This window comes from Linepithema humile, chromosome 6 (genome assembly GCF_040581485.1).
Source record: "Linepithema humile isolate Giens D197 chromosome 6, Lhum_UNIL_v1.0, whole genome shotgun sequence".
Taxonomy (NCBI): Eukaryota; Metazoa; Arthropoda; class Insecta; order Hymenoptera; family Formicidae; genus Linepithema; species Linepithema humile.
Window position 1 is genome coordinate 21938652 of NC_090133.1, and position 23880 is coordinate 21962531.

Genomic DNA, 23880 nt, shown 5'->3' on the forward strand with positions numbered 1-23880 from the left:
GCCATAACTCAAAGTATATATGTCGTTGGATATACCTTTATGCTCACACTGAGATGCACTTTCGATTCGCGTAGTACATCCGAAAACATGGCGCCTGAATGAAGGACGCTGAACGTGAGTGCTGATAGATTTACTGTCGCGTTTACGCATACACATAACTGATTTGACAAGTCAGTACACCCGTTTGCAGGATGAGTAATCTGTCACCCTTCGGCGGTGGCAAGAACCCACCGTGGGTCCGTAATGCAGGTAAGTGTAATGCTCTTTTTTTTCTTGGAGATTACAGCGTGCAAGAGTTTCGTCGTTTCGTGTGCAGTAGAACGATGTTGCCAAATCTTCTTCCGTAACTGATTTATCGTTAGTCAACAAACACTTTTGATTGTACAAATCTACTTATACAAGCTCTCGTGCGCGTTATCGGTCACACCGCGCGACGTTTCATTTTGGGGTCGCTCGAGGTTTGCCCTCGTTCCTCAATGACCTTTGGCGTAACGCCATCGTCGCTAAAACGGTGTGATATCTGGAGGAACTGTCGTCTGTTTTTTCCCTCATTGCTTTGAGCTTTGTTGTCAACTATATATCTCGCAAAATTTTAATTTTTTCTTAATTATTTACAATATCCGAGATAAACACACTGTCATCCAAAACAAAACATTGTTTTGGATTGTTTATTTTTTTCAACGCAGTTTTTTAAACGATTTTTCGCATGTCATTGTTAATATTTAATATAAAAGGCGTTTAAAAATCCGTAATAATTTTTAATGTTTGTAAAAGGACAAGGTATACAAAACATCCAGCAGCAAATGCTGGGTCAAGCCATGGGCAGTATTGGTGGACAGCCTATGGTACAATATCAACAACAACCCCAACAAGTCTATCAACAAAGTCTGGGATTACAACAGGTAAATATCAAGGATAATTCATATAATTCATAAGTTAAGCTACGTTTAATGTAATATTTTATTCAAATGTTAAATTACATTTGAATACTTGATTAAACTATATATTAAATTTAAACATATATGGATGTATCATAAATCAAATCTAATATTTACTTTTCAAAATTATTTATATTTATATAGGAATAAAATATTGATTTATTTTAAAATGCAAAGTTAATGTTTCCACAAGACTGATATATTAATTGTCCAATAATCAGTGAAAAATATGATAAATATAAACGATTGTGTGATTTCTGTAGCCCAACATCACTATGGCTTCAATGGCAACACTTGGCTCTAACTTACCATCAGGAATAACAGGACAATTGTATCCGCAAGTTGCCACAGTTTCTTATCCAACACCAAGAGCATTGAACACAAATGCATTTCAACCGTCTGTGGCTGGTGTTCCTCAACAGATGCAACAGAATGTACCTTCATCGTCTACAAAGCAGAGAGTTTTCACAGGCACTGTTACCAAAGTTCACGATAATTTTGGTTTTGTAGATGAAGATGTATTTTTCCAAACTAGGTAAGCAACAAGTTGAATAAATTTTTTCAAATTTCTGTTTTATATGCTCTGTTAAATCTCTTTTTCTTCTTCCCAGTGTATGTGTAAAGGGATCTAATCCTGTAGTGGGAGATCGCGTACTTGTAGAGGCGTCCTACAATCCTTCTATGCCGTTTAAATGGAATGCTACTAGAGTACAAGTGCTGCCTATGGTGAATAATAGCAATAATGCAAATACTCAACAAAATAACCAACCAAATCGTCAACAGCAACAGCAGCAACAACAACCAAACAGGACATCAGGCAATTATAATGCTGTACCACCTCCTGCAGAAAATTCTAACAACAGGTGAAGTGATCATTACTTATCTTCAATAGCATTGTTACTATGTAATTTCTACTTGCGTTTCAGACATAAATTAATACTTTTACTGCTGTTTTGATTTACGGATATCCAAATCTTGAGTATCAAATGTCAAAGTTTTATGTCTGCCGTTTGTTGATTCTAAATTAATAATTTGAAGAAATTTACAATATTTAAATAATTCAGCAAAAGTATTTAAATCTAAATACTGTAGAATTTGGATTCTGGATATTCGGACAATAGGAGCTGTAACATGAACTGCGATACGCAACGTCTTAACTAAACCTTAAATTATTATTAGTAGGTTCACAAGTACGACAAATTCCAACGCTACTAGCAACCGTAACAAAGTTGGTAGAGTAAGAGAAAGATCTCCTCGCGAACGAAGAAATGACGATGAGGAAATAGAAAGGAAGAGACGTCGTGAAGAGAGAATACGAGAACGTGAGAAGAAAGAGGATCGCAGTCCGTCAAGGACTAGGAGGAGTAAATCGCCAAGACCTCGTCGGCGTACGAGAGTCGTGCCGCGTTACATGGTGCAAATACCAAAAATCGCACTGGATCTGTAAGTGCAATTTGTCTATCTCACACAGCGGACGTGTAGGATTCGTAAAGCTTTATCGCTGCTTATTATCACAGGCCTGAAGCAGATGTTCTTGAGATAAGAAGACGCTATCAAAACATGTACATTCCTAGCGATTTCTTTTCCACTAACTTCAGATGGGTCGATGCTTTTCCGCCCCACATGCCATTTACTCTTAATAAACCGTGCTCTTTCCATGTTATGCATAAAGACGTCGACCCGTGTATCGAAAATACAGCAGTACTAGAACCCTCGGATGCTGACTATCTGTTCTCTGCAAAGGTTTGTTAAGAAGTTGTGTTGCGATCATTATATGAAACAAGAATACAAGAAACAGTTTTTTTTTTTTTTTTTTTAATTTGATTAAACGTGTCAAAATATTTGTAACAAATAGAAATTGAAATATATATATTTACATGCATCAAAATGATTTTATATACTGAATATTTCTTAATTTTAGGTCATGCTCATATCTATGCCCGCCATGGAAGAAATATACAAAAGGTGTTGCGGGGTTTCTGAAGACAGGGATCCGGATCGCGATTACGTTCATCCTACGCGCCTCATAAATTTCTTAGTAGGCTTACGAGGCAAAAACGAGACAATGGCAATTGGTGGGCCATGGAGTCCTTCGTTAGACGGGCCTAATCCTGAAAAGGATCCGTCCGTATTAATCAGGACAGCCGTGAGGACCTGTAAAGCACTTACCGGCATAGATTTATCCAGCTGCACTCAGTGGTATGCTTTTTTCCAATAGTAATACTTTTCATTGATCGAAAATCTCTGGAGCACTTTTATAAACAGCTTTTTTTTAAAGCCCCGATTCGTTACAAAGAGCAATGTGATATCACTGAATTTTTCTGCTCGTTGATATTTGCACATTCCGCATTCCGGCAATACCACTTTGCAACCGAGTACCGAAGGTCACAATTTGCGGGTATTTTCATCTCTTAAAAATTCCATCTTTTTTTTTTATATTATCTAGGATTACATTTCTAGAGTTACCCCCACGGCGTAAAAAACGAGTTATTCGGATAAAAAAGATCAGTGTACAGAACACTATGGTGTTAAGATATATATTCGATAGGTGTACTATCCACAATCGGAGAGTAACTTCTAACATCAGTTCACTGACTTGATAAGTTAAGATTGTAACTCAATCTCTCTGCAGTGGAGGTATGTATTTATTGTAAACACGAGCGACCGATGGAGATTGCTGCACTGGATCCCAGTTTCGAGCACACCCCCCCGATCGACGACGATATACGAGCAGTCGCGGCAGACAAATCATCACTATCGTTCTATTATTATATTAATTGTGACCCACTGAGTTGTGCTTTTTCTCTTTCTCTCTCTCTATCTCTCTCTCTCTTTCTCTCTGTCTCTCAAATGTGGTCTCTACGTTGTGCGCTGTACGTGGCTTTGTATGCAGTGCGTGGGCTTTACGAACAAGCGAGCGAACACTTAGCATATAAGGCAACGCTAAGCGGCATTAACTTGAGTTGACGTTTGGGTATTGTTTTTCCTTGCGGCACAGGTACCGCTTCCTGGAACTCTACTACAGACGTGCAGAAACGACCCACAAGTCCGGGCGAGTGGTACCCTCTCGCGTTGAAACCGTCATACTATTTCTCCCAGATGTTTGGAGCTGTGTGCCTACCAGATTGGAATGGGACGGGCTGCAACTCAACTATAAGAAACAACTGGAGCGAAAGTTGCTGCGTGCCGCCTGTAACCCCGACGATTTGGATGCTACCAATGAACCTGATGATGCTGCCGTCGCTGATCAAAAGGCACTGCCAACATCATCCCATTATTTTTATACCTTTTTATTATATATTTATATCTATATACAATATATATATATATATATATATACACATACATATATATATATATATATATATATATTTGTGCCACCGTTTCCCCATTACTAAACTGGATTTTCAATAGGCTATACTTGTCCATCGATCCTGTCAATAGTATAATTTATTTCGGATAACTATCACATTTTCGTCTCTTGTATGGCATTGCCGTTAATTAAATTCACAATTTAAATGTTAGCGTGTGAGTACGCTATGTCAAGGCAGCGGTAATTTTCTTAAAAACGCAAGTACGCGCATCATTAGTGAATGATTAGATGTTGAATTCCATGGATTTGACTTTTATCTGTAAAATCATGTTTTATAGGAAAAAGCTTTTATGATAGCAAAACTTGATGTCGCCCATTCTTAACAAGCCGAATTCTGAATGTCAACTTAAAATTAGGATCGCTATTTTATTATCGTATATATAAATTAACAAGAATTCTTAACGTTTTTCCTAATGTCGCAAACGAGGATCGACGGGTAATGTATTGCTTCCTTAGCCAATGGCAGTCACATTGCATTAACAAGAGAAGCAAGCAAGCCTAGCTCGGAGAAGAGCGCAGCTGAGCCATTCCCTTTCCTGAAACCTTCACCAACATTGAGAAATCATTCAAAAGTTTCATTTCATCATCGTTATATACTACAACATTATTGATATTATCCATTACCTACCGATCACACAGACACCAGAGCCAGGACACTATGAGATTCTAGCAGTTACTTGAGTCATACTTGACGGTCATCGTGAATGAAGATATGTGTATATCGTTTACAATGTGAGAGTGTTGAAAAAAGTAGAGAGCGATGAAAGAATGAAGAGGGAGTGGTTTCGTTTCGTTATAGGGGCTGCTTCTGTTTTGTAGTTTTCTCTCTGGGCTTTTTACTTCCTTTCCCACTAACGTGCACTTTCTTCTTCCAGGACGATTCTATGCCCGAGAAGAAGGATCCTACGCACTATTCCGAGCTAGATCCGAAATCGATGAACGTTAGTATTTAAATGCAATATGAAATCAAACCTTTTCTATTTTTACTCTGTCGCTTTGAATTCTAGCGCAATTTGCTTTGTTCGATTTAGGTGAACGAATTGCGTCAAGAACTAGTAGCTCGCAGTCTAAGCTCGAAAGGCTTGAAGTCCCAATTGTTAGCGAGACTTTTGAAGGCGGCGAAGTCCGAGCAGGCCAAAGAGGAAGGTCGGCAAGACGAAGGCGATGAAAATGAAGAGGATGTCGCACCACCATCGAAAGAAGAGGATGATAAAAAATTCAGAGACAATAAAGATGTGAGTAATATGCACAGAATTATTTTAGTGCGCATATATTTAATATAATGATATTTAAGAATATTTCAAATTTTTAACCAGTTGAGTGGTAGACTTTTCCGAAAGATTTGTGCCAAAAGTTAAAATATCGAAAAACGGTGAAACATGGGTTCAAAGTTTTCGAAAAAGCAACTTTTTGGAATGGGTGTGCATCCCACGCCCTGGGGGGCGGGGGGGCAGAATAAGGGTGGAAAATATTAAATGGCACTATGGGTCGAGTGGGGATTTGAAAGTGCGTTTCAAGAACAATGATTTTTGAAAATGTTTACTACGACTTTCCAGTCAAAAGTGGAGGTGGATCAAAAAAGGGGGGTGGACTTCTGAAAAGCACCTTCGATTTGGCTTATATTCAGCGTAAATACTTATTTTATCTAGTAAATAATATTCCCAAATGGATTTTTGGCGCAAATGCCCCCTCCGCCCTCCAGCCCCTCTCCGCCCTCCAGCCCCCCTCAAAGGTTCAAAAATAAAACTGTTTTTGTTAATTATTTCAGAAAGTATTTATTGTACGGAAAAAGTTGTCAAACAAAAAATGAAACTCATAAAAAAATAAGGTCTTATACATATTTTACCTAACTCCAATATTTTAGTCGTTTTAACAATTAACAGTCGCCATATTGGATCCGCTATTTTGAATTTTGCAATTTTGACAACAGATTCGAATTCAGCAGCTCAAAAAACCTTAGGATATCAAGTTTTGTGCAAATCTGTTGAAAATTAATGGAGTTATTTAGAAATATACATATATGATACGTTACCACGTTTGGCACTTTTTTTTGTACATATATGATACATTACCACTCAACTGGTTAATATTTATTAATTTGCATTGTTCATAGCACGATGAGGACAAGAGGAAACTTTATGAACGCGAACGTGCCGTACTCGAAAAGAAGTACACTTTGCCGGATTCATCGCACATTATCGTTCATCCCTCTAGAAATGCCAAGAGTGGAAAATTTGACTGTACAGTTATGTCGCTGAGCGTATTGTTGGATTACAGACCAGAAGACACAAAGGTTTGTTTCTATAGAAATTATTTTTTTATTATTTTAAGAAGAATAATGTGTATACAAAAATTGCTTTTTATGTAGGAGCATTCTTTTGAAGTATCTCTCTTTGCTGAATTATTCAACGAAATGTTGATGCGGGATTTTGGCTTTCGGATTTATCGCTCATTGTCCAATCTGCCTGAAAAGTCTAAGGAAAAGGATGAAGACAAGAAGAAAGACAAGAAAGATGATAAGAGAGATGATAGGAAGGATGATAAAAGGAAAGAAGATGAGAAGAAATCCAGTAAGAAGGATGAAAAACGAGACGACAAGAAGAGAGAAGAAGCCAAAGATAAGAAAGATGACAAAGATGCGAAAAGTAAAGTGGATGATAAAGACAGAGAAAAGGACAAAAATGATGATGATGAGGAGGACGAGGAAGACGAATCAGACGTAAGAATTCACTCTTTATATTTTATTTTACACAGTATGTTTAGAAAATAATGGGATCAATTTTTATATATATATATATATATATATATATATAAGTGTCTTTTACCGATAAAATTAGTGACGTTTTGAAATTTTATGATTAACAGATTAGACAAGTAAACGTAAAACTTCAAAGTGCAATTAATGATTAGTAAATGGCGCTTATAAAAAATGCCAATCTCGTTTCAAACATACTGTTTATATTTTGCAACAAATATTTTCCTTAACTATCGAAAATATGTAATCGCAATATGAGTTGTAAGATGCAAAATATATATGTGTATTTATACTTTATGACATGAATATTGCAATTATTTCTACAGGATGATGATTCTGTAAAAGACAGTAAGAGGGACAAAGATAAGGACGGAAAGAAGAGGAAAACGAAACTGTACACCTACGATCCTTATCTTCTACTATCATTTGTATATTTTGATCAGACACACTGCGGATATATATTTGATAAGGATATCGAAGAACTCATTTATACCCTGGGACTCAATTTGTCAAGAGCTCAGGTACGAAAATTAGTACAAAAGGTCGTTACGAGAGATTCTCTGCACTATCGCAAATTAACTGACAAGTCGAAAGAGGATGACTTAAAAGACGAGAAAAAAGATGATAAAGAGAGCGATCGAGGTGAATCGATCAAAGCGGACAACGAGGAAGATATATTATTACGTTCGCTTGCCCTTGGTAATTCATCTTCTTAACACAAATATTACAACATGTCAATATAATCAATTATTATATTTTTATACTGTTATTATATATTTATGTTCACAGGAAATAAAAAACTGTTACCTGTGTTTGTGGGAAGTGGACCACCTTCAAAAAGAGCGCGGAGAGAGGATTGCGTCGTGGAAAGAAGCGATGAAGAAATGATTCCGGAAGGCATCGTCATGTTCAAAGGTTCCTTATTAGATGTAGAAAAGCTCGTTAGTCAGTTGAAAAGATCTGAAAAGGCGCGTTTGGACACCGAGGATCGCATGATGGAACTGCAACACGAATTAACTGTAACCAATGAAAAATCTACAAAACAGACCAATAATATTAAGGGTCTGTCGGAAGATCTAAAAATGTACAAAGATAAATTACGAGGCGCGGAAGAAAAGCTCAAGAAAGTATCTGTAAGTATGCTTGTCTCCTGTTTTCAGCTCGCGGAGAACGAATATTGAAATGTTATCTATTTTTTACATTTTTTACAGACGGATTGCCATACTTATCTGACTGCCGTGAAGAATATATACCATATAGCAGCGAAGATGATGCAGAGTGATACGCGAAAGGTGGAGGTGGTGGAAATTCAGGACGAAAAGGTCGGTGGAGAGATAAACGGATCTGAGATGGAGAACAAATTTAAAACTGATACCAGATGGGGAGACAACAAGATCCTAGTGAAGAAGGAATCCGCGGACGTAGATAAGGACAAAAAATCCGACAATAAAGCTTCTGTCAAAAAGGAGTTTGGTGAAATGGACAAGGAGAAGAAATAAACCACATTATCTATTTATTGCATAGTAGACTGTACGCACCAACGCGAAAAAGAGTTTAACGTTTCCTCGTGGCTGCGAAGAAATATTGAACTCTAATGCACGCGTCATTAGAGATATGTAAAAAAAAAGGGAAAAAAAACAGAAAAGCAAAGCGGATAAACTAGCAAAAGATTTTACCCGACACCAAGTGATCAAGACTCCATTTTGTAACTTTTTTCACTCAGTGATAACGTGTGATGGCATCTTTAATTAGTAATAAGAGAAGCACTTGAAACCATGCGTGACAACTCACATCATTGTTAAAATGTTTTTTTTTTGTTTCAGGTTTTTTGTGTTGCTTCAAATTTTACATAAACTGGCGGATTAAAAAATGGTTTCCAAATACCATTAATCTGCCATTAAATATCAGATATTGAATTAAAAAACGATATTTATTATTTTTGTAGATTTAAAACTGCGTAGTAATGCTAATTATTTTACTCTCATGAAGTAGGATTGTCATTGAAAGTAAAAGCAATGCAAATTGATGCAAATTGATACAAAAAGATATTGCATATGTTTCCGCTCTTACATAAACATAATTTCTGAAAATTTTATATATATTAGAGCGTGTTTAAAGCTATTTTGTGTTTAAACTTAAGTTATAATCAATATCATAATATTATTTACTATAAATTTACATTCTTATTATCGAATCAGCCAGCATTTTTGAAGCATAATAAATAGTTCTCGACGTAAAAACTCGGTAATTTTAATTGAATTTACGTGATGCATAATTTAATGCAATAAACATATAGAACGCAATAAACATACGTAAATGTGATAAGATATATTACATCAATGTTTAGTTTGGATATTGTTGCATTTTTATATTAAATTTTTCGAAATTCTCACTTACCTTGCTGCTCATAATTTTGTAATGCAGTACATGCAGAAGCAGCTTGAAAATTGTTCATCAAAAATGTTTACAAAAGAAAATTTATATCAGTATCATTTTGTTTCAAAAATAAAATTTTCATTGACGATAATAAAAAGCAATTATATTTGTTATTAAACAATAAAATATTTTTTTTAAACATCTGAAACGAAGAAGCATGTATAGTTTTAAAGAAATTTAAAGTTATGAGTGTTTCCTTTAGTGATAAGAAAATTACTAGCCTAATCTAATAGAAATATGAAACAAATTTAAGATGTCCTTCAAGTAGATGTACCGCTCTCGTTATATACCACCGATATTGTCATACATTTACCCAAAAGTCATACTACAAAAACGTGTTCTTGAACGTTGGCGATCATACTCGCGCGTTCTATTGCCGAGATTTGCAGTTTATAACTCACGATGCCAAGGATACTATTTTGTATATAGTTACCTATTATATAAAAATTTTTTGTAGTTTGTTAATAGGCCACACTCTTGTAAAAAAAAAAAAAAAAAGAAAAGAAAAAAAAGAAAAATAGCACGATATGAGAGATATAAAAAAGTGAAAACGTTTTGTGTATGTCGACGTTGTACGAAGTCTTATAATGAAAATTGTAATTATCTCCTTGGGCACATGGTAGTCAGAAATACAAGGGTAACAATAAAAATTGTTTAGACAGCATCCGTAATGTATATATAACAATTCACGATGCAAATCCCATTATTTTGATTTTAATAAATTTTTGCGAATTTTTATTTACTCACACAGATAAATCATAAAATTTAGTGTGCACTTTCTAAAGCTAGCATCTACTAATTTTCGGACATTTATAATGAAACCTGTGATGTTATTTTAAGTATTTCTAATACCATGCTGATTTATCGAAATTTATTGGACTAAAATAGCATGAAAATAAGATGAAATTAAAAAAGATATTTGTTACTAATTGTTGCATATAGATTTTCGAAATTTATACAAGTCTGTGTATAGATATGCAATTTTTTTCATGAATCTAAGAGTAAAATTCTGAAAAATAACATTAAGAACATTCAGAGATGCACGCATATGAAAATCTTTATTACCAAAAAATAGGTAAATTCATATATTAACATTCATATGATACAGAAATTATTTGATCTTAAGGAAAAATGTTAATTTTTATTAATCAGTTTCGGCGCACCGTGGAACAATCGAAGAGAGTGCGAATTAACGTCATTCTGGATATTTCTCTCCCATTTTTATAAGCAGCTCCTTGTTATCCTGAATTATCCTTTCCAGACGCTCTTTTGTTGCTTGCGTCTGCCTTTGCTGCAATTTGCGTTTAGCAGACTCTATCGCCGTTCGGTATCCAGGAATGTTGTGGAAAATTTTTATGTGCTTATTACCCGCAACTAATAGATATTTTCCCACAGTGTCGAAGGCCAAACATGTAATGGGTCCTATAAGAATATTGAAGAGTTTACAAATTTCTCAAGTCATTACACATATACGGAAATCAATGGATTATGTATATAATTACCAAGAAAGATGTCTTCTATGGTACTATCCAAAACGCCCGTGATAGTGGAATATAAAGATATAGATGACCCATGCGCGATCACTAAAACCTCCGCATTCGGAGATAAAGCAAGGCTTGCCGGTGTCGTGTTGGACCAGGTACCGGTCATTAGAACATGCGGGTCTTCTCCTTTGTCAAATTCGACTGAAAAAGAAATAATATATTCATGAATGTTTCGTACGTTATTTGAATTCTATATTTTTCGAGATCTTTCAAGTTTGCTGTAAATCAAGTAAATCTATGTAAAATATACGTTACTTTTCGTGTCATAGAATCGATACGTTCCATCCTTGGACACGGTGGCCATGTGACTGGTGCAGGCGCTGAAACCAAAGTCGTGAACTCCGGACGTGTGCCCGGCAAGGTCAAACGCCTTGGCCACTTGTTTGAACTCTCCGGATTTGCTGAACACCACTTCCCATACGTTCACGTCCGGTGTAAAGCCTTTGTAAAGATGATTTCACATTAATATCTTTGTATTTCACTTTCAGGAGGAGAATTTTATTAATGTATTTAAAAGCGAAATGCAGTTTCCTTACCAGAGGCAGCAACGAATCGACCGCAAGGTGATATGCGTGCGCGATGAGTAGATCCGAGATGCATCTCTAGAGTCGCCAACGGTTGTCCTTTCAAGTCCCATATAATAAGATCGTTTACTTTGCTGCACGTGATGATGTATTTCCCGGTGCACGCGATATCCATTCCGACGACATCCTCGGTGTGACGCTATACAAAAGTTAATATGATACACAACAGATTAATTACTATATTTATAATATTAATTAATAAAATAATTTAGAACAAGAATAACATAAATTAGGTATGATACCCGCGGAAACTCCAGCACTTTGGTAGCAGAGCCTAAGTGGCCATCAGATTTCTTGGTGATTTTATACACCTCGACGACATTAGCCACAGCTTTGTGAATAATGAATGCCTTTCCATCCGGCGACCAACGTATCAAAGTTGCATGATCAAATTCTATGTTGATACGCAGAGATTTGCGATCTTTTGACGTGAACTCTTTCGGATACCACAACAACACGGTACGATCTGCAATAAAACGAAATAGAAATCGTAAAGTTAACTTCTGTCAATTAAAAAGTTAAAATTGTGTGAATAAGTAAATCAAAATTCTGTGAATTAATTATTCAGTAACTATTGTAAGCAACAAATAATTTTATAGAATATTAATTTAAGATTAAAGACAATTATTAAAATTAGATATAATCGATATTCTATATTCTATTAGATAATGTGGAATAAGAGGATATTAAATAATTGCAATACATAAGTATTATTACAAAGTTCCTTTATTCAACAATCGATTTTAATTGATCAGAATATTACATCGTATAACGTTGAGTAAATAGAAATATTCTGATAAAGAGATAATCAAAATCAAAATTAAAAGGGCACATTTATCACAAACATAAAGTGGACATCTCGATGTCGTAAATATTTACTTTTCCATCACTTTTGTGCTATATTACTTTTTCTTCTCTTTTCTTCATTTGTTAAAAGCAAAAAGATATATTCAAACTGTTATCTATGGTTCATCACATACAATCAACATACAATTAAAAATCGGATCGAATTAATTATATTAAGAACACAGCGAGAAGTATAAAATCAAATCGAGACTTAAGAGTCCAGTACCCATGCTGCAATTAAATAAATATGAATCGCTAATTAATCTATAATACATAAATATACTTCGCAAACGTTTTATTCTTTATGATGTATTCGGAAAACTTACTTGAGATGTAAAAATTGTGATACTTCTATGCGTATGTATGATTCACTAACATAAATGTACATAAGTCGAATAATGTGTATCTAGGATTATCTTAATTTCTTGCTTGGCGGTGGCATAAGGTCCGAGTCATCCTGCATAAATCTGCATCTATCAATGAACTCCAAAAGTCGTTCCTTCGTGACCGGCTTGTTGATGCTCTTGCACACAGACTCGGCTGTATTAAAGGAATTAGGGAACGATTTGTCATTTCGCTGCCGCATGAAGATCCATTGTCGATTTTCGAATTTACACTCTATAATCTCGTTGTCCAAATCTTTGATCTGTTTAGTGATCTTTATCGTGCTGTACGGTGTTTTCAACCCGCCTACGTACAGATGGCCAATCTTCTTCGGCAGAATGCCCACACCCGATTCCGTGACGATTTTCAATCGAAAGTCCACAGAGTTCAATGACAATGGTTTCCATTTTAAGACCTCCGGGGATGTTCCCGTGCAATATTTTTCCTTAGCGGGTTGAAATATCAAGCCATCTGGTTCGTGGGAAAGCTGCTTGGCAAATTTCTCGCCTAATAAATTTTTGCTCAATGTTACGTCCCAGAAATACTTCAGTCGCACCGAGAAGGGTTCTCGTTCCTTTATCAATCGTCCCTCCTTCATAGCTCTTAATCTACCGGCAATTATTTTATGCTCGATAATGGAATAACGGTCAGGATAAAACGGTAACTTGCTAACGTCTTGCCCGTCATACATAATAACGTCGTATACTAAATATCTAGGTATATCTTTGCCCTTATCTTTGTCGATCACCATTTCCTAAAATAAAGATTTTATGAAAAATAGTTATTTGATATTTAAAATTATTTTTTTGAGAAAATTAGTTATGTTTTTCATAATTTTAGGCAATAATTATCAATAGAATTATACTTACACCATCCATTAGAGTATCTCTCAAGCATCTGTTTATGTCTCGCAAATGAGGGAATGTTAACCCGTTTACTTCAAAGATGCTATTATCTCTATCTATGAAGTATACTTCTCCATCTCCTTGCACTAACATCATATACCTAAAAGAAGACAATGAATGAGACAATAGATTTCTTTGATTTTTCTTTGTTTTAATAAATATTGGAATGGAGCTTCAATTAAAACCTTGTGCCATCTGCCTTCCAGGAGACACGGTATGGTTTCGTATGCAACAAATTCATATTCTCGACATCCATGGACACAGGCTGGGAACCTGGGAATCCTGTAGACGTCCACCCACAAATCTCTTGAACTCGTTTCTGGATTCCTGACAGTCTCATCTTCTCTACAATAGGTGTAACACCAGGCACACCAGCCATGAATACTGGATTTCTATTGTTGTACTCTCTTTTCTTCTTCTTGCCCTGTCCCTCTTGATGACCGTTTTCATATTCTGTACTTGATTCTTGATCTGTGTCCTCGATGTTGGACTCATCACATTCCAGACACCATGAGGGCTTTGCAGGTGGAGGTGGAGCATCCTCCTCATCATCGTATCGTCTATATAACTCTTGTATGTAATCGCCCTTGTAAATTCCAGGTGGTCTTGCAGTAGTAAACTCCGCTAACCCAGCATCAACGCTGCTGATGTCATTTTCCACCAAATAGCTGATTATCAGAAATCCAGTTCTATTAAAGCCATGTGTACAATGTACACCGATGATCTGCAATGGATTCTGCGCAATAAAATTCTTGCAAACCTCCACGAAGATGTGGGTCTGCTCCAGTGACGGAGTCTCACCGTGACCTCTACATTGCAGTTTCAAGTATTTACAGCCGTGATCCTCGATGCTCTTGCGATCGTAGAATCTCGTCGTGTTTGTCAAGTCTATCCACAATCCCATCGTCAATTTCTGACTCTTCAGATGTGCAAAGAGCATATCCACGCGCCAACGGCACGCCTCGGGCACTTGACTGTCATAGGCAGAAGACAGAGGTGTCTTGAAGGCCAAAAATTTGTTCTGGATCATCCTCATCGCTTTGCGCGGACAGTGAAGCCAACGCGGTGGAACGGGACCTTTATCTCCGCCCGACATTTTTGTACAGTTGACGTGTACTAAAGATGGAAATGCAAGGCAATTCAAAGTTTTATGATAAACAGTTCAGCATTTCACTCATTCAACTTCGAAATAATATTCAGGCTAACAATCTAACCTAACTTCTTGCGTCTTTGAGAATCCATCATATGTGAGCAAAATTAGTCACTTTTGTGCGCATTTTCATTGTATCCGAACGTAAAATCGTATTTGGATTGAAGCTGGAAGCCACGTTGAAGATTAAAAAGAAGTCGACAATAATTCACCATACAAATTCACCATCACAAACATGTGGTATCAGAGTTAGCCATGATGTATGTCATAGGGCTACAAACCCTTTCTTGACAGAGAGAGAAAGAGAGAAAGAGAGAAAGATAGAAAGAGAGAGAAAGAAAGAGTAACATACGCAATAGCGACATCTGTTTTAGGACTCGTACCTAAAATCAGTCACACGCTAAATAGCGGTAAATCGCATTAAATTCAACTTTATAAGCATCAATAATACATTCTTTATTCTAATATTTTATATATATATATATATATATAAAACATAATTAATATAAATTTTAAAAAATCAGCATTTCTGAATAATTAACTTAGCAATGTATTAAAACGTTACTCTCTTATATATTCTATTAATTACTATTATTTTTAAATACTCTTGACTTAATTAACAAAATCAGGATAATTAAATTTAATATAAATAAAAGGAAATGACGAAGTTTACTAAAAATTTCTAATATAGGAAATAATAATTTCTAATATAGGAATTTTACTTTGAAGTACTCGGTAGCTTCGCAACCTATTATTAATCGTCAAAAAATCCAAATTCAATTATTAATTTAGCATAAAACTAGAGCATGAAATGTTTTTATATTACATTATATTTATATTACATACAGTGGTATGTAATTTTTAATCTTCAACGTGGCTTCCAGTTTCAATCCAAATACGATTTTACGTTCGGATACAATGAAAATGCGCACAAAAGTGACTAATTTTGCTCACATATGATGGATTCTCAAAGACGCAAGAAGTTAGATTAGATTGTTAGCCTGAATATTATTTCGAAGTTGAGTGAGTGGTATGTCGACTCCAATATTTAATTTTTTATTAGACAAATATTTTTTTATTTCAAGTCTTATCATAGCAATTCAATTTTATTATTTTAGCGGTAGATAAATTGATCCAGTTTCTTCGTTTTCAAGAAGAGTTTATACACATTTAGTTTCAATTAGAAAGAGAAAAATTTAAGATTGACAAAAGATTGCTTTCGTTGTTTAAGAGATTACGATATTTTCATCGATTTAATCACTTACTGTTTCTTTCTTCGCAAAAAACGCAAAAGAAACAAGAATTTTTAGTAAAGTCTGCAGAATTCAAAAACACACTTGTACTCATTGTTTTCATTATATTTAAACAAATATGTGCATTACACAGGCTAAACATATATAAATATGCGCATTATTAATTTCTTCGACAGAAGAAAATGCACACATGGTCGATGTAGTTTTACCAACAAGATCTCTCTTTCAAAAATTATTCAAGAGCTATTATTATTTTCATTCAGTCAATGTTTATGGTATCATTTTGATTAATTATGATTAATTCAGATAATCATTATTAAAATTGTTTTCGCATTCTCGCAACCTTTGTCGAGCCCGCTGCGTCTGACAGTCTAAAGATCGAGTTACTTCGACAATCACGAAACGAACAATATTTGCCAAAATAAACAGTGTGTGTGTGTGTGTGTGTGTGTGTGTGTGTGTGTGTGTGTGGGTGTGTGTGCGAAAATTAACCTTGCGAATATCACAGTTTACAGCTGTAACAACGATATACGTTTATCGATAAGTGTATTGCACCTTGTCTCTCGTCCATCGCATGAATCATTATCCACTTTAGCTATTTACAGACGATGAAATATGTAGTACAAAAAACACCCCTGTCGAGCTGCCCCCCCTCCCCACCTTGCACAAATAAAAAAACCACTACCGCAAAATTATAAGCTATTTATGAGCTTTCATATTCTGCAAATTAAAATTTTTGAGCTATTTCCAATTTTCGTTATCGCAATAACGATTTGCGAACGAGACCGAAAGCGCACATTAATATTTACATATCGTGTCGACCACGGATTATGATAGATAAAAGAAATAGCAATACACCTTTTAACACAGATTATCCTACACATCATATATCAATATTTTGAAATGCTTCGAAAATGTTCATCAGTTATTAAAACTAATAGTTCCACCAAAAAATTTTTTAAATCTTGTTGCTTGCATATGAACTTTCAATATAATCAAGCTACCATACATTTAACAACACACACAATGTAAATGAATCTGAAATCTATATCAAATATTTTTTTTTTAGTTGATCAATTTTTCTTAGCGAGAACAAGAACCAAGTTAAAAATAAAATATATTAAAAGTATATTACATATATTAAAAATTTAAATATCAAAAAATAATTTTTAATTTTTAATAACAAAATTTCCTTTCTTGTTTCAATAATGTAAGATTAATGCTTAGAATAATCTGAACATTTTAGTCGATTTTCACAGTCAACACTTGCTTTTCCCACCATCTCTCGCGCCATAGCAGCTTTTTCTTTTTTTTTTTTTTTTACAAAGATTTCAGGCCACTGGATCAATCCAAAGAGCATCATTACGTCAGAATATCATATCGCCGGATCATTAAATACTAAGCAATTCTGTTTCACAATGCACTTGAATAAATATAATACTACTATTGACGAAATAAATATCGCTTATAAAAGTATCGTCTTTTTAAAACGACGAGAAGTCGTTTTAGGAACAATCTATTGTGAGCAAAGCTATTTCCCTTAGAAGTAGCCTCGCAAAAAAAAGATTAATCAATTCCAGAAATTTATCTCCGTAGAAACTATTGCGATCGACCACGGCGATCAAGATAGAAATTCGCGAAATTCTCCTGCGTAATTTATAGTAGAAAAAAAACTTGATTCTATGAAGTGGATGTATTCAGTCGGTCGTTCCAGCATTAATATGTACGGTATCACAGCATTTTTTTATTCTTGATGAATAATCTCACTTGCAGCTGCCGGTGTTGAAAGCTGTCCGTTGTTTGCAGCAGTTGATCTTGGAGATCGTCTGGATACTTGTCTTCCTTCTCGGTCGCGTACATTATTTTGCAAAACCCGATCTGTGTTGATCCAAACTAACGATTGTTATATTGTACGACTCTATTTGTCATAGTGTTATAGGAATCCTTGTCGGTGGATGCTGTCACGTAATCCATTTCATAGAGAAGTACTGCCCGTAGATATTTTGAATCCTCCGATCTTCATGTCACAGAGAAAAAAAGATATGCGTGAGTTTATATCACCGGAGATCTATTTTTATTGATAAAGATGTCGATACAAGACACGCAAATATCTCCTTCTTCCGCTTTTCTGTTTCTTTCTTTTCATTTAATTAATGAAATCTCTGTTAACATTCAGTACAATGCGAATAGCTACGATGCAAAGAGAGATAAAAGAAATCTTCAAGTGTTGGATCGATCAACATAAAATATTCGAAGTTTTCACGAGAATTCGAAAGATTAAAAGCGATAAATTGCGTTTACGATAAATAAAATCTCCTTAAAGCGAGACGAAAGGCAAGAAAGATATCGCAACGAAATTCGTTTATACATCAATGATGATTTGCGACGATCTGCGCGCCGCAACGCTGTCATATTCTTATTATCATTAATATCGCAAAGACAATGCTTTCATTTTCTGTCAAGAAGGCAGAATCTTGACACAGGATATAAATGGAATGTATCGTGCCTGCTTTTTTTCGACTCGCAGTGACATTCAAACATCAGTAGGAGTGATAAAGATCGACACAATTTCGCGATTCATACATCGTTGTTCCAGTAGATTGTGCAGAGTGTCTCAGTACGCGATTATTCAAAGGATAAACCACCATAAAAAATAGAAACTATAAAATCCTTTAGAATCGATATCTTTAAGATTCTTTAGATTTCTCTTATCGCGTATCCAATCTCATAAAAACGAAAATGTGCAGCAAAATAATAAAATAATGAGAAATTTTTCAAATAACACGGAAATCTAAAGAATGATAAAGACAGATCTAGAGACACGCGAAACATTAATATGCGATGTTTAAATACTATTTAAAACATCTGTTGAATTTCTATCTCTAATTTAGCATGGAAAAATACAGTAATTAAATAAAAGCAACGAATTAAATAAAAGAGATTATTGACTTACACATGATTCTTTTTATATGCGCTGGAGAATTAAACGCGTGACGTGCTATGCAGAGTGTCCAGGTATATTAAGCTATCTAGACAAATTATTTCACTTTCACACATATATATACACACACACACTGGATATTTTAATTATAAACGAAAAGAATTTAAGCTAGTAAAAATTTTCTGGTTATTATTTAACTTTCCAACGCATGTCTTTCACACAAATTTTTCTAATGCTAGAAATTTTAGTCTTTGTTAATTTTGAATATTCATCAAAGAATGTTTATAATAATGTAAAGAATGTGGCTTTTAAAATAGAATACCGATCACAGAAAGAGGTGGTACTATGCCGCTATAGTTGTCTATATATTATGAAAAGGGATAGGCATGGACGTAAAAAATCCATTATATCAGAAAAACTGCGTCGCATCGTACAGTTTTCTGCGCGGTCTCGCGAATCATCACGTCTCGTGAATCATCACGATATACATTAAAAATAGAAAAAAGCTTTTTACTTGTTCTGCTTTTCCACTGTAATGTAACTCTTACAAGTGGCGCTTGTCTTTAATTACGAAGTTCGTCTTCATTGAATTAAACATCTATAAGCTATAATTATAGCCATAAGCTTTATTTCGACAGAATAAATCAGTAAAAATTGTTGTCTTCCAAATTTTAATTGCAGACTATTTCATTTATTTCGATTTTTAATAATCTCCAAATAATATAATAAATTTCTATGATTAACAGCATCCGAATTATTATAATTAAAAATCTATTACAGCTTCAAAAATAAAATGTTACTATAATTTTAATTTCTATATCAAAAAGTAACACTGTGATATAATTTTGCAAAATAAAAAAAATAATATTATTTATTAACGATTGAAAATAATGAACATTAATCACAGCTCCGAGCAAGACAAATTCTTCCGAATCAAATTTTCCGCCATGAATTTTTCTTTTTTCATTTTTCGAACCGCGCAATGAATATCAAATATCGTTTTATACAGAGAGTATTCTCTTCGGAATATATTAAGCCACCGATTAAAATTACACTAACGAATAATTTCTTTTTGCACTTACCTTCGGCACAACTCGCGAGATATTTGCCGTTATTAGAGAAAGCCATATCAGTGACGAGTCCTGTATGTCCTTTTAGCGTGGCGATTAACCAAGGATGCGTGAATTCTTGCTGTTGCTCTCGACGTTTCTTGTTTTTCGGGCGTTTCTCCAATGATTGCGAAGATTGCGATATACTTTCCGATTGTGATGATGGTTCCGAGGACGGCATCGCGAATGAATCTATAAATGCACAAGTACAAAAATTAATTCTGAATATAATGCAGCACGGATAAATTGCCGTGTATTTTGTTTACAATAATAAAATAATGAGAAGACTTTATTTACTAAAAAATCTTTGACGACAAATAAAAGCACTGCTTAGTTAATTATGTATACATAAATACAAAATATAATTAAAAATAATTTTAGTACAATTTTCCAAATTAACATATTAAAAAAATGTACAATTTTATATAAAATGTGAATTATTATCTGCTACCTGTATTAATTTCGAAAATTGCAAGCATGTGTAAGTCAGAAGCATACACCTACAATTTTTTAGAAATTAATAATAACCTGGTAAACATTTGCTTTTATTCATAAATAAACTCCGTTCACTAGAATATTCCAGGTGTTTTACAAGCGATTGTAAAGAAACTAACTTCAAAATTGCGTTGGTCGTAAAGTTCGTAGAGATCGAGCAAGTCAAAGGTTTCACAGCTTGTAGTTTGTTCATGGCTTGCACATTTTTTTCATAGGTGCTCGCCGATAATTTTATTTTTTTTTTAATCGTAAAAGACCTTATATTTTATGCTGTTAAGATATCCTAATCTCGAATTTTATGTTCAATGTTTAAGTTGAAAAATACAAGTGACAAATGTGGCGATGCTACCAAGAATAAACTATGTTTTTTTCGATTTAAATATTGAGCATAAAATTCGAGACTCGAATATCTTAAAAGCAAAATATAAGAAGCCTTTTAAATTAATTAATTTAACATAGCGTTAAATTATATAATTTAACATAGTTTACTCTTGGAGGCTGGCTGGCTGGCAGCGCTACATCTATCATTTATATTTTTTAATTTAAATTTAATTTTCTGGCAATCTCTTTACATAATGATAGAGCACAAAATTAGCACATAAATCTAGTAATCATGTTTTATTTTATTTTTTTCTAAACATGTTTTAAAAGATGGAAGTGCTGGTTTAACGTTAAGTCAGTAGCCCCTCCTTTTAATATTAATTTCGCTAATCATCGCTAAAGAAAATCTGCTAGACATGTATTTTTTGTTAAACATAAAAGAGAATACTTTTTTGTTCCTATTTAAATTATAATAATAAAATTAAAACTCAAAAACTATATATATAATAGAAGGAAAAATATCGTTCATAGAAGAAAAAAATATCGTTCATAGAAGGAAAAAATATCGTTCTTATCATCGTTGGAATACTTTGATATCAACGCAGTTGCAAAAATGATAAAAGTTATTACGGTTCTTACGACAGTTGGCTAAATACGCTGGATTATATTTGCTGTTAATTTTCTATTAATTTAATATGTAATTTTAAATACCGAGAAACGAAAATGCAGAAAAATATGTAATATTAAATTCTTAATTCTTTGTTCATGATTTTTTACATATTTTCGTAAGATGAATTATAATACATAATATTGATATATTTTATACATATCCGTATTATGATTTTTCAAACGTTTTCTGTATTACACAATTATAAATAGTTTTATATCGTTTTCTGTCAATTGATCCCAAGTAGCCCTAAGTACCTAAGCTTACCCTGCCCTAAGAAGATGATCCTCACTACTTTGCTATAAAAAAATAGAAACATAAAGTGTGCACTGTTGTATCAACTGCGTGTCATCGGATGTGAAAACTGTAAAAAAGTAAATTTCTGACAAAAAGAAAAAGCTAATAAAAATGCTTATACCTTTCGGTGAACTTTGGCTGGATTTCGACCATCGATTGGCGAAATAACGAATGACAATGACGAGACCACCCATGAACAGCGTGCTAAGTAACAACAAAAGGCTGGACACATTTGTCATTTTTGACATATTTCTTTCATCTTCCGTATTCTCCATCTTCGCAATGTGAATAAAAACAAACACTTTAAAATCACCGCACACCGCTTTTCACATACACACACACAGGCACATGTGCGCGCAACCGACTGAAAAAAGAAAAACTCGCTAAGAAACACGCTATAATACGCAATATAATACACGGCGATCTATATAACCAATACATAGATTTTATGTGTATGAAAGTATTATTTTGCGTTGATACACCACGGCATTCACCCACCGTGCCTGCCAAAATTTTTCCGTTTTAACAAAAAATTGGTACAAATTAGATGTTTATGGTTATCACGAACAGTGAATAGAACGCCAGATGGTGAACTGAGCTCCCAGCGAGAAGCCGGGTTGTCACGTGATCATCGATCATGGAATACAAGTCTAAAGACTCGCGACTCTCTCGGTTTCGTGAAGAGCGCAACCTTGCTGTTGCCGCGAATTGTTAAAGAGGTCAGCATGTTTGATCTACAATTATAACGCTTTCAAATGAACGGATTTTGATCCATTCTGGATCACAATTAATCAATATTTTACTATTTAAGTCTTTTAAACCGAATTTGCTGCATTAGTATAATACATTTGTTAGAAATAAATTATTTTGTTGTAAACTAATTAATGTGTCTTTACGAACAAATGTACTCAACAAAATTAATCTATTTTAACAGCAAAATTTTACTAATATACCGAATAATTTGAAAAATTAGTTAAAGTAACAAAGTTTTATCACTGTCACATTTAATATGCAATAGTAACAATGATTTTGCTACGATAGCAAAATTCTTTTTTTTCATATAAGTAACTGTGTAGGTAATTTATTAGTTTATTATCTGTTATAGTTTTTATAGAAGACCCATAGACAATTGGTACGCTCTTAGATCGCTTTTAGAAGAAGGCTGAAATCTTCGAATATTGGACAGAGCATTGCTTCCTTTGAGAGAACCTTTGAGAAAAAGTAGCAAACCGAGGAAAAAGACAGTCATAGAAAGATGGAGAGTTTAAAGAAAAGTGATCGGCTGTAATTACTTACCTTATATGTATAAAGATTTTTTTGGCTCTCTTATTTTAATGCATATGTACAAAACGTTTATTTTTATAAAGAAAGTATAGAATAATAAATAAAATATTCATAACTTAAAGAGTTATTCACTAATTTATATTTTTAACTTTTCTAAACAAACATTAACATAGCAAACATTTAAAAGGTTTTGTTCTTACATAAAAATGTAAATCTAAATTTTAAATAAAAAAGTTTAACTAATTGAATTGTAAAATTATGAATTTTATAAATCTTTCAAAGAAAGAAAATTATTCTTTATTTATTAATATATAATTTCATTAGATTTATTATTAATATATAAATTTATTATCTTACATACTGAAAAGATTAAACACAAATTAAAAGATTAACTATTATCTATCAATCATCGATTTCTCATCGTGCATTCGTATCAAAAATATATTTCTGTCAGCATTAGCAGTTTATATTTACGAATTTTAATTTAATAAGTTAAAACATTTGTGATATCCGGCACATTCGACTCGGTCGCCATCGATCTTTATCTATCTCAAATTTTCTAAGATCCTGTATCCTTTTATTTGTCAAGGAACGTAGG

At 33.9% G+C, this 23880-nt stretch overlaps 2 protein-coding genes across 6 annotated transcripts; one reads left to right on the forward strand and one right to left on the reverse strand.

Annotated features, from left to right (window-relative positions):
* The first annotated feature begins 68 nt into the window (after window positions 1-68).
* Window positions 69-10166, forward strand: LOC105671843 (cell division cycle and apoptosis regulator protein 1-like). Of its 2 annotated transcripts, none has more exons than XM_067356980.1 (15): window positions 69-249; window positions 775-902; window positions 1202-1473; window positions 1550-1801; window positions 2118-2381; window positions 2456-2681; window positions 2860-3137; window positions 3937-4195; window positions 5190-5252; window positions 5343-5546; window positions 6425-6604; window positions 6680-7030; window positions 7393-7765; window positions 7856-8199; window positions 8278-10166. In XM_067356980.1, the coding sequence occupies exons 1-15, from the start codon at window positions 192-194 to the stop codon at window positions 8563-8565; spliced, it is 3540 nt and encodes a 1179-aa protein (XP_067213081.1). In that variant the 5' UTR covers window positions 69-191; the 3' UTR covers window positions 8566-10166. The 2 variants fall into 2 exon arrangements, with proteins under 2 accessions (XP_067213081.1, XP_067213082.1); XM_067356981.1 differs by having other exon boundaries at window positions 2121-2381.
* A 375-nt stretch (window positions 10167-10541) lies between these two features.
* mRNA-cap (mRNA-capping-enzyme) lies at window positions 10542-22628 on the reverse strand. Of its 4 annotated transcripts, XM_067356985.1 has the most exons (7): window positions 22120-22616; window positions 20192-20410; window positions 11873-12096; window positions 11583-11769; window positions 11302-11487; window positions 11005-11187; window positions 10542-10924 (listed from the first exon to the last, which is right to left on the reverse strand). In XM_067356985.1, exons 1-7 carry the CDS (start codon window positions 22271-22273, stop codon window positions 10698-10700), a joined length of 1380 nt encoding a protein of 459 aa, XP_067213086.1. In that variant the 5' UTR covers window positions 22274-22616; the 3' UTR covers window positions 10542-10697. The 4 variants fall into 4 exon arrangements, 3 of the variants coding, with proteins under 3 accessions (XP_067213086.1, XP_012221758.1, XP_067213087.1); XR_001100701.2 differs by lacking the exons at window positions 10542-10924; window positions 11005-11187; window positions 11302-11487; window positions 11583-11769; window positions 11873-12096 and adding exons at window positions 12339-12707; window positions 12803-13614; window positions 13730-13865; window positions 13951-14881 and having other exon boundaries at window positions 22120-22628; XM_012366335.2 differs by lacking the exons at window positions 10542-10924; window positions 11005-11187; window positions 11302-11487; window positions 11583-11769; window positions 11873-12096 and adding exons at window positions 12339-13614; window positions 13730-13865; window positions 13951-14881 and having other exon boundaries at window positions 22120-22362; window positions 22497-22615.
* Window positions 22629-23880: the final 1252 nt, after the last annotated feature.

What these genes read in the sequence shown, in the direction of transcription:
- LOC105671843 (XM_067356980.1), top strand. Translation starts at nt 192, where the DNA reads ATGAGTAATCTGTCACCCTTCGGCGGTGGCAAGAACCCACCGTGGGTC. An exon ending in CCAAAAATCGCACTGGATCT is followed by an intron (nt 2,382 to 2,455) that starts GTAAGTGCAATT and finishes TTATTATCACAG; the next exon opens with GCCTGAAGCAGATGTTCTTG. An exon ending in ATTACGTTCGCTTGCCCTTG is followed by an intron (nt 7,766 to 7,855) that starts GTAATTCATCTT and finishes TTATGTTCACAG; the next exon opens with GAAATAAAAAACTGTTACCT.
- mRNA-cap (XM_012366335.2), bottom strand. Translation starts at nt 22,273, where the DNA reads ATGGAGAATACGGAAGATGAAAGAAATATGTCAAAAATGACAAATGTG. An exon ending in TGGAAGGCAGATGGCACAAG is followed by an intron (nt 13,866 to 13,950) that starts GTTTTAATTGAA and finishes GTCTTCTTTTAG; the next exon opens with GTATATGATGTTAGTGCAAG. An exon ending in GAGATACTCTAATGGATGGT is followed by an intron (nt 13,615 to 13,729) that starts GTAAGTATAATT and finishes TCTTTATTTTAG; the next exon opens with GAAATGGTGATCGACAAAGA.